Source organism: Corticium candelabrum, chromosome 22, assembly GCF_963422355.1.
Source record: "Corticium candelabrum chromosome 22, ooCorCand1.1, whole genome shotgun sequence".
NCBI lineage: Eukaryota > Metazoa > Porifera > Homoscleromorpha > Homosclerophorida > Plakinidae > Corticium > Corticium candelabrum.
Window position 1 is genome coordinate 4,146,351 of NC_085106.1, and position 10,396 is coordinate 4,156,746.

Consider the following 10,396-nt stretch of genomic DNA (forward strand, 5'->3'; position numbering starts at 1 on the left):
ATACAAAATAGCGGATAATATAGAGCCCTGTAAAAGTGACCAAGTATTTGCTTGCAGCTGTTTCGACAGTCCCGATTTAGAAGAAGCAATCGCGATCCGTCGACGGGCACATGTGCTGTGCTTCAAGCCGGCCAGCAGCTTCATCGTCGATTTTCTGCTGCAATGTCAACTTTTGCGAACTACAGATGAATAACAACGCATAGATGCAGGGGCCTGCGAACGACACCATGCAGTTGCTATTTCAAAGTGAGAAAAGGCTGCGTGCTAATTTAATGTTGAAGCGCAAAATTACAACGGTTTGCGAGCGTATGAGGAACAAACATTTTGTGACGTCACAACCTACAGACGGACGCCAGCACAAAGCAAAGTACAAGAAACCAGTCACCGCCACGCAAGGGCACTAGTTGCTTTTCTAAGTAGAAAAGGTCGCGTGCTCTAAGAGTGAAACGGAGCAGATAGCGGTTTGCGACCACTTGTATATCTATACGGAACAAACAATCGCACGGCCATACGCACCAATATATAATATATATATATATATATATATATATATATATATATATATATATATATATATATATACATACATACATTGGATCGAAAGCGGACCTTCACAGCTGAGCAGGCGCTTCGTGTGAACACCGAACCCCCGAGGTACAGGCTTGTATCTATTTTAGTCTATTTGTGTGTGTGTGTGTGTGTGTGTGTGTGTGTGTGTGTGTGTGTGTGTGTGTGTGTGTGTGTGTGTGTGTGTGTGTGTGTGTGTGTGTGTGTGTGTGTACTTAGACCAGAAATGGATCGCGATCCGATTGCGATAGCGGACGTCCACACGGCAATCTCCACCTCCTTGTTATTGATGGGCGATGTATACGTGTGGGTTTCTTTGGTTGTGGAAAGCGTTGATACAGCGACGCATACGTAGGGTAATTGAAATTGAGAGTGAGGACTACATTCGTAGCGTACGCAACAGCAGCGCCCACTCTTTCATAATTGGATTCAACTAATTGCTATCGATCAAGGGCGTGACGTGGGACTCAAAAGTGGGGAGGCAGATAAATAAAGCTGAACGTGTGACTTCATATCTATGAAATATTAAAAATTAATTAAACAAAAAATATAGGTCCATACTAAAATATGTCAGCACAAAGAGATGTCATAGAACTATTAGACTGCTCAATTCACCAACAACTTTATATAGATTGAATACAACAATAATTGCCAAGCGTAGCGAGGCTTCTAATCAGGGTGGCACAACAAAAAGGGGCGTTGTCCTATATGGTTCTCCATCGAGCTCTTGGTATGTGTGTGTGTGTGTGTGTGTGTGTGTGTGTGTGTGTGTGTGTGTGTGTGTGTGTGTGTGTGTATGTGTGTGTGTTTGTACACACAAATTTCAAATTTCTTCTCCCACAACCACGTTTCATGATAGGACCTACCTAAAAAAATCGTTTCCATGTCCGACTACAGATGAGCCTAAGAACGATTCGTCTGTGTGAGCAAACGGCGACGAAAACGCTTCACGAACTTTCGTTGCCCCATCCTTTTGTAATGTAGCTAGGGATTGTGTGTACTTGACAACCGAGAAACACCTTCAGGAGTTGAATGCCACCTACATTCAACTATTCACACGTCCCATGCTACAATCAATCCTCTAGTACACTGTGCTGCATCTAAAACTGTTGATAGTCAATGTTGCCGATATCAATTTCTATGTCAGTAAATACCATACCACTGTCGTTACAACGGAACTGAGTACATACCTAGACTGTACATTTCGATTGTCTCGATGACGATCGCAAAACCACGACTACCTATACCAGGCCTATATACGTGATCTAAACTACTAGGAAGTTTGCATGTTTACTTCCATGACAGATAAGGTTTCAACAAATACTTATTGTCTAGCTAGGACACGGCGTTTCAGTAGACGGTCTGAAATCTCCGTTGGACGTGTTACTCACCAACGCAAGGCGCCAACGGATACCGTACAACTGACTTTAATAAACCACGCCGTAAAAAATGGCTTCCAATAACAGCATGCTTACTGAGCGCATAGTAGGTGACGCCTTTGCATCGATGTCGATTCACGATCCGATCGCGATAAATGCAATGATTCAGTTGCCAGTATGTATTAAGGACAGGTCTTTACTTTCGATGAGAAAAGTTGTCAGGAACGCAATGGTCTCATAATTCTTGCTGCCGTCTCATCCCATCGCATAGTGCATATGAAAACTCACGCAACAATGAATGAATACACCCATGGCACAGTGGACCTACACGTGTTTAGAGATACGCGATAGACAGTAGCAGACAAATCGACCGTTGCATCTATGCATGCATCCACACATGCATATCTGTGCACATTTATGATCATGTCGCTAGGGCGATCGACGATGCACGCATGCATAGCTCGATCACCAGAGCCGTTAGAAGGACACGCATTTCTGTACCCCACCGCAATGTTGTGGGGTAAGCGGCAGAACAACTACATCAAGACCCGTTTTTCGCCGGAAGTAAGACGGCGAAAGAAAGTCTGGCTACGCGAGACTAAGTAACATGAAACGTACCTTTCATGGACAAGCCTCCGTACAAAGTCTGCCACCGCAGCAAATCGAATTGTAACAGAAATTCGTTTCCCAATCTATTCTGTACGTCGCTTCTCAGGACAAATCTCTAACAAGCAGATTGAACTCTATCGGCAATGACTCGATTACGCATGCGGAGTTTCCAGTGACAACGTCGAATGACAGCGAGTTCGCGTTGGAGTCGCGACGAAAACGCAGCTAATACGTTTCGTTCTCGCTTAGTGCACGCTTTCGAGTTTACCGCCATTTCGACTTCCACACGCTCGCATATTGCTCACCCAAAATTAACTGCAATAGAACAAGCCTTGATGCAATATTCAAAGTTAGAATAACTCCATAATGAAGATCTGCAAAATTACTGTTATCATCCTAAAATTACTTCTATTATAGTCTAACTCAAAAATAATTCTAATTTGCTTTATAGCTTTTGACAACGAGCAAACACTTGCTTGTGATGGAGACACTAAGGCCAACACGTACCCGTCTGCTGCATGATGTTGCATCCGATCTTGTCCACCCCAGTCAATGACCAGGTACTCATTTATACTCCTGAGTTGAGAGAAGCAAGTGTGGGTGAGTTTCTTGCCCAAGGAAACTGCGACAGTGTCGCCTTCACCAGGATCGAATCTTCAACCCTCATCACGGAATACAAGATCCCGGATGTCATCACCAACTCTCTACAATCTGCTCCACAGCCTCGCCGCCCGCCACCCCAATACGCACAAACACACACACACACACACACACACACACACACACACACACACACACACACGCACACACACACACACACACACACACGCGCGCGCGCGCACACACACACACAGACACACACACACACACACTCAGTAACAGACACAGACAGACAGACAGACAGAAAGGACACATACACACACGCGCGCACGCACGCACACACACGCACGTACACACACACGCACACACGTACGCACACGCACACACGTACGCACGACGCACACACACAGAAATATTTGTTTGTTGTATGTTACTTCTTGTGTTGCTCCTGCAAATGTAATTTTTGCGATGATAAATATATTATTATCGTAAGTCTGCCAGACTTGGCAGATAGTAGCGTGTAAAAGGACTGTATAGAATTTTAGCATACCGTATTTCTTCGATTAAACGCTGCCACGTATATTTTTACTTAAGGTTTCAACTGCGGCGTTTATTCAAGAACGGTGTCTTTTTCAGGGCGGTGTGTATTCGAGGGCGACGTTTATCTATTAAGCGGTTTCTGTCCGTATCATACTTTAGTAAAAGTGTGTATGTACGTAAACACGCTGTAGTTTTGACACCTTTTCAAGAGAACAACACACCATACTGGTATGCATTGACATCATGCATAGATATCATGCAGGGAAACAAGTAAAACAGCACCCTGCAACTGGTAGTCTAAGGAAACGTTTGCCTCATGCCTCTAAGGAGTCATATATAAAGCTAGATATACCAGAATTCATTAAAATGCGGCGTTTATTCGAGGGCGGCCTTTATATTTTGTTGGTACTCTCAGCTGTAACATTTAATCAAGGACGGCGTTTAATCGAGAACGGTTTCTAAAGAAGAACTCTCACCAAAATTGCCAATCTCTCAAATGAAAGCTGTCACGTCATGACACAACCAAAAGCAGAAACAAGGCATTGAAATGTCCTGTGTGGGCGTGTTTAGTACCCGTGTGTACTTTTTAGATCAAATAATTGCTGTTTAGCAAGGAAGACTGATACCTGTGCCCTTTTCAAGGTAAGGATTGTGATACATATGGTAATAAGTTGTGATTTATTGATTAAGCAAACTGAGACCCCAAACTTATCGTGATGTTTCTTTTCTATTGTTTGTCTAGTACACTTGTGAAACTTAGTTAGGGTAGTGCTGGGTTCCTTTGTTTGGCGGTACATCTGTTTTGAACCGAAAATGAGTGCGATTTCTCAGTCATTTAATCTCTGTTTTGGTAAAGTTTGTCATGTGGATGAGACGCTACACATGCAGCGAGCCTGGGGCTCTTCTAAGTAGTCGACATCCCATTCATTACTGTTTTCAATATTGCCATACTTATACGAACTTGAGGTAGACTCAAACGAGCTTGAAACTGTAAGTGGAGAAGCTGATAGTGCACTAGAGACCGAACATCTAGAGGAACCAAATCAAGGCCGTCTAGGCAACACCGACTGGTGTTTATGTTTATGACTGGTGTTCAGAGCAAGAGCAACAGGCACTCGATTGTATCACTCAGAATTCAGCCTTCTACAGGGATGTTTGGGCGTGACGTTCTTCGCACATCCTCAGTCGCAAACGTGGATAAGTTGAGAGAACCTTTGGAGGAACCTTTGCCGAATTCGTATGATGAATTTTATGAACAAGGCTGCACATTTACTGACTGCATTTGGGGTTTTTCAGGGTACTGCGCTTGGCTGCTTAATACAATTTAAAAAACTGCAACTATGAAAACAGTGCTGAGAAGAGTGCCAGTGCCCCAGGCTCACCCGATGTGTAGCATCTCCAGATGAAGAACTTTTTCATAGCAGAGACTAAACAACCGAGAAATCACAATAATTTTTGGTTCAAAACAGGTGTACCGCCAAGCAAAGGAACCCAGCACTACTCTAACTAAGTTTCACAAGTGTACTAGACAATAATAAAGAGAAACATCACGATAAGTTTGGGTTCCCAGTTTGCTTTAATCAATAAATCACAACTTGCTACCATATGTCTCACAATCCTTACCTTGAAAAATGCACAGGTATTGGTCTTCCTTGCTAACAAGCAATGATTTAGTCTAAAATAGCATACGGATACTAAACACGTCCAAACAGGAGATTTCAATGCTATATTTCCCCGTCATGGTAGAAGTCTGCAGTAAACAATTGCTAAGGATTGTGTCATGACGTGACAGCTTTCATCTGACAGATTGTTGATTTTGGTGAGAGTTCTCCTCTAATCGAAGAAATACAGTGTCTCTAACTTATTTTATCAATAGCAAAGTTTGACATCCTTTGTTTTTAGTGGATGCTTTGAGTTCTGTTGGTGCAAAGCAATACATATCATACGTCATAGAGATATTATATATTGACGATTTTATATAATTATAGAGTCAACCTAACTGAACCATAACAATTAGGGCTACATTCAAAAATATGTATACTCAAGCATGTTGAAATTTGTTGTCGACTTACCAAATTGAAAAAAGAATTATCAGTTGAAACCAACCTACTTGCAGCCACACCCAGACAGTATTGTACACTGGACGATGCTGTTTACATCTAAATGTGCCTTTCTCCTTCTCATTATGCCTTAGCTGTGTAGCTTCTTCTCAGCCTTTTGAATAAAAAACGTCTATTGGGACGGTTGATTCCCAATTTTTCTGACTTAAAAATAGAGTAATATAGGGACTAATGAATATGATTATGTTAACTTTGTTTAGAGGTCCCTCAGGCAGTTGTGCAAGTTCACATCGTATCTAGCTAGTTAACGCTATTGCAACATTAACGACGCGATTACGCATCAAAGAAGTCCGGTTAGTAGTAGTTTCTGTACGAAAATGAGAGCTGTTTATAAGGCTGAAGGTCTGTCAGGCTATGTTAGACCTCGATCAGCCCTAGCTGGTCCAGGTGACCGGCTGCGGCTGCCAAACTTGTACCCCTGACCACTTGTGGTTGCCATAGTTGGTCTGGTATTGCCGTCAGTGCATGGTCTCGAACTCAGACCCTAATCCCGACTCTAGTCTGGGACCAGTCATGTTATGAACAAGTTGTCACGTGACAGTTCATCTTCGGCGTCAAAAACGTTGTTGAAGCTGCCCAACGTCCATCTACGTTGCTGCATTTGTTGCGCGATTTACAAATACGCACATACGCCGTTGCCGTGTTGTATAATGTCATGTGAGAAAGTCATGTGCTGCGCTTAGTTAGTGCCGTTGCTAATGATGGACTTACGACATTAGAAGGCGTTAGAGTTAGAATGGTGTTACACTAGTCATGATTAGAACCGGTGTGAACAAGTGACATTAGTGTACTTAGCCTAACTAGTCATGACTCTAATTAGCTAAACAAGATACTACGCTGGGTGCAATTAGTATCAAACTTACCCGATTAGTAGATAAATCAGCAGTTGCAGACCGAGCTATAGCCCATCTTTTGTAGGCGTCGTCATAAAATTGCAAATTGTACGAGGACCAAAGCTGTATAGAGTATATACCTCACACACGTTTTTCCAGTCTGGATCTGCCACTGATTCTACCATACCTACAGCCGTACATCCGGGAGTAATTCGCACTGTTCGATATAGTGCATTCGTAGATATCTAAACGTATGAGAAATTCACCTATCATTGTTCAGCGACTCGTGCAAGTCCTGTTACAGCATAGATTTCAATGTTAACGTCTTGCACCTTCGGAAAATACATTATGCCCCAAAGTTTTGGAGGGGCTATCCCATGACTCCTCCTTATATACCAACGCCACGGCACATCAAGCGTTAGTCGCACTACCATTAGAAGAGTAAACACACACGTGACCCGGGCATACGTTGTCAAAAACATGAGTCTAGAAGTATCAATCTAGTATATGATTGAACTTTGAAAATCTGCAATATCTCCGCTGCCTTTTAGACCTTTGCGATGGTCCTAACGAAGCCGTCAACCACGGGTTGTGCATATAGTTTCTCACTGCTAGATGACTTGACATGTCATGCGACCTTGCATGGGAATATCGTTTCTTGTGCCTGGGAGTGGGCGAGGTGACCGGTCCTCTCATACAGCTTACTGGCGACGCTTAGACCTAGTGCATTTACTCAGGCAAATTCACATGTAGTCTCGCATGGCCAGATTTCTTTCCGTCGCGTCATAATTCCTGGCGGAAAAGGGTCTGGTTACGCGACTAACGGATGTCGTGTATTACAAGATTGAGTATTCGGGAATGATGATTGCGCGGTGAGACTGGTCAAGAGTCTAAAATACTTTGCAGCAGACATGGCAGAATTGCAGATGTATTAATGGAATAGAGTCCAGTAGTCTATTAGTCCAGTAATCCAGTCTAGTATACAGTCCAGACACTCCATCATGATACGTACAGCGGGGCAGCTTTTTACTTACTGCTCTAGTGAGCACACTTGCCCTCTAGCACACTATATTCACTTTCGAGCTCCACCTTACGAGAAATAGACTGCATGTAAGAACTTGACACTAGAGACAATGCTTCACGCAATTCAGTTATAAAGTGATGACTGCACTGCTGTTGCTATTTGGGGTAAAGCCCCCTCGCGCTCGCGCTTTCGTGTTCCGTTACCGCATACAGCACGACAGCACCAGAGGTTCTGTGCACATGCGCAGTAGGCTAGAAGTATACGGTAATCTCCCCGTGTGTGTGTGTGTGTGTGTGTGTGTGTGTGTGTGTGTGTGTGTGTGTGTGTGTGTGTGTGTGTGTGTGTGTGTGTGTGTGTGTGTGTGTGTGTGTGTCCTACTGAACGTTGAATTCCCAGGTGAGTGTGAACCGAGGCATCGCCACGCCTGCTGCTTAAATTGCATTTAGTAACCATGTAGACCCGCTTGCAGTATAGCTAAAGTGCAGTGTTGTGTTGCACCCTGGTGTAGCGTCGGGATAGGGAGATGCAGTCTCTCCAATTTTTGTAGGCGCAAGCGCCGTGTTTACGTCAGCATACCAAACCGTGAGATGAATCTTTGTCCATCACTCTGTTCCAGCAATGGCAGACGTTAATCAGTTCATGCTGTGAAAATAAAAAGTAAAATGGCTGTGGTCTTCCAGTGTGATTGTGATCAACTCCCCAAACTTGAGGACCACACTTCCCAAGTGTGTCCCGTTGGCTATAGTAGACCCGTATACTATAGACGTATCAACATGCAGTGTATAAAGAGGACGCCCTCCGTCAACGAAGTCTGTAACGACAATGGTGGTGATCTTGCCAGATCCGCAAATGTGACCTTAGCGGGTTGCTTGGAAGACAGATGATCAAGAACCTAGTATAGATATACATATTAGCTTGCGTTTGCGCGTGTCTACATGGTTGTCCCAGGCAACGGAGAGCAAAGTCGGCTAGAATTATGATTTGTAGAGTGGGTCGGTTAATTCACGCTTGTATACGAGAATGCATGGGCGGGGAGGCAAATAGAAGTTTTATATTTCCTTGACACGGGACCGCTTTACACATAGACACACACACACACACACACACACACACACACACACACACACACACACACACACACACACACACACACACACACACACACACACACACACACAACACACACACACACACACACACTCACACATACACACTCACACTCACACACACACACACACACACACACACACACACACACACACATACACGCGTACGCACGCAAGCACGCACGCAACGCACGCACCCACACACACACACACCCACACACACGCACACACACAAACACACACACACACACACACACACACACACACACACACACACACTCACACATACACACTCACACTCACACACACTCACACTCACACACACACACACACACACACACACACACACACACACACACACACACACACACACACACACACACACAACCATACTACTATTCTGAGTAGGACCAAAATATATAATTATTGTGTCATTTATAACGATAACTATATCAGTGGTTAACAGTGACTTGCTAGCGAAACTCCATTCTGTCATGGAAGAATTAGGGATGCTTCTGCAAAATATGGCGATAAGTTACAAACAGTCGGTCAACAGTCTGCAATGATCAAACAGCTAACTAAGAACATTTGAGAGTCAAGTTTGGGTGCCCAGAAAGACAAGACAGCTACTGCAGCCGCATAGAAACCTAGATATGGTGGAGGGGCAAACAATTTCTTTACAAGGCGTTACTTTGCTCAACAAGGCTAAATATGCTATTTATTAATCATATATCGTATTTCCGTGCAACGGCATGCTGTTATCAAAAAATTTTGTTTGTATATGTGCATTGTAATTAGGGAATAGGGTAGAAGCCATGGAGGATTGCAGACAAAGGACAAAATCGCGGATGGCCATATTTCTGATTTTGATTTGGTTGTTTCCTCTACAGATAAATTGTCGGTGGGAATTATCTGACTTCAGACCTCAAGCATCAGTTATGCATCAGTTATTACATATTCTGCAGAATTTCATCAACTGTAGCTGTGTCAACCTCTTTTGCGTTCTAAGTTGACATTGGCAAGAGAAGTGTCGAAGAAGCCCGTATATTTGTAAGATTCACAGATCTGTTCAGCAGACATAGAGTTTTTCGCTCATCACATTTTGAATTCTGAATACATTTAGCTAACTGAAAGAGTCTACAAATTTCTATGTGATCTGAAATATACAAATACGTTACCTTGGCTATAAACGTACATTTACTAGTATTTGCTTAATTAAAATTTACGTAAATACTTGTACTTTGCCAAAGCCGGGATAGAAATCGGCAGTTGTCACGTTTGGCCAATGGGTTAAAAGCTCAAATTCAACATTAGGGTTGTGACCTTCTGTAAATCGTTTGACGGATCCATGTTTGGTGCTTGTACCATAGTAATGTAGCCACTCTTCTTTATCTCCACTCAGTCCAAATCCATACAAATCAACGTGCTTACACATCATCATTGTAAAAATAACCGCCCGAAAACCCGATGTTGGCATTTTCCTTATTATCTTATTCGCCTTCATTTTGGGAGGACGGTGGGCAAGAGAATAGTTGTAAATTAGCGTTTCTGCAAAGTGCATTACGTAACTTGAAATAGTATACAATGGCAATTTTCTGTTAGCTTCGCATGTTTTGAA

At 43.2% G+C, this 10,396-nt stretch overlaps 1 protein-coding gene across 1 annotated transcript in view; it reads right to left on the reverse strand.

The window, feature by feature from the left end:
- Positions 1 to 9,873: 9,873 nt before the first annotated feature.
- LOC134197753 (CMP-N-acetylneuraminate-beta-galactosamide-alpha-2,3-sialyltransferase 1-like) overlaps positions 9,874 to 10,396 on the reverse strand; it is a 1,135-nt gene continuing 612 nt past the window's right edge. Inside the window, exon 2 of the mRNA XM_062667105.1 lies at positions 9,874 to 10,396. This exon is cut by the window's right edge and continues 523 nt beyond it. Within this exon, the coding sequence (XP_062523089.1) occupies positions 10,001 to 10,396 (396 nt within the window). The 3' untranslated portion in view covers positions 9,874 to 10,000.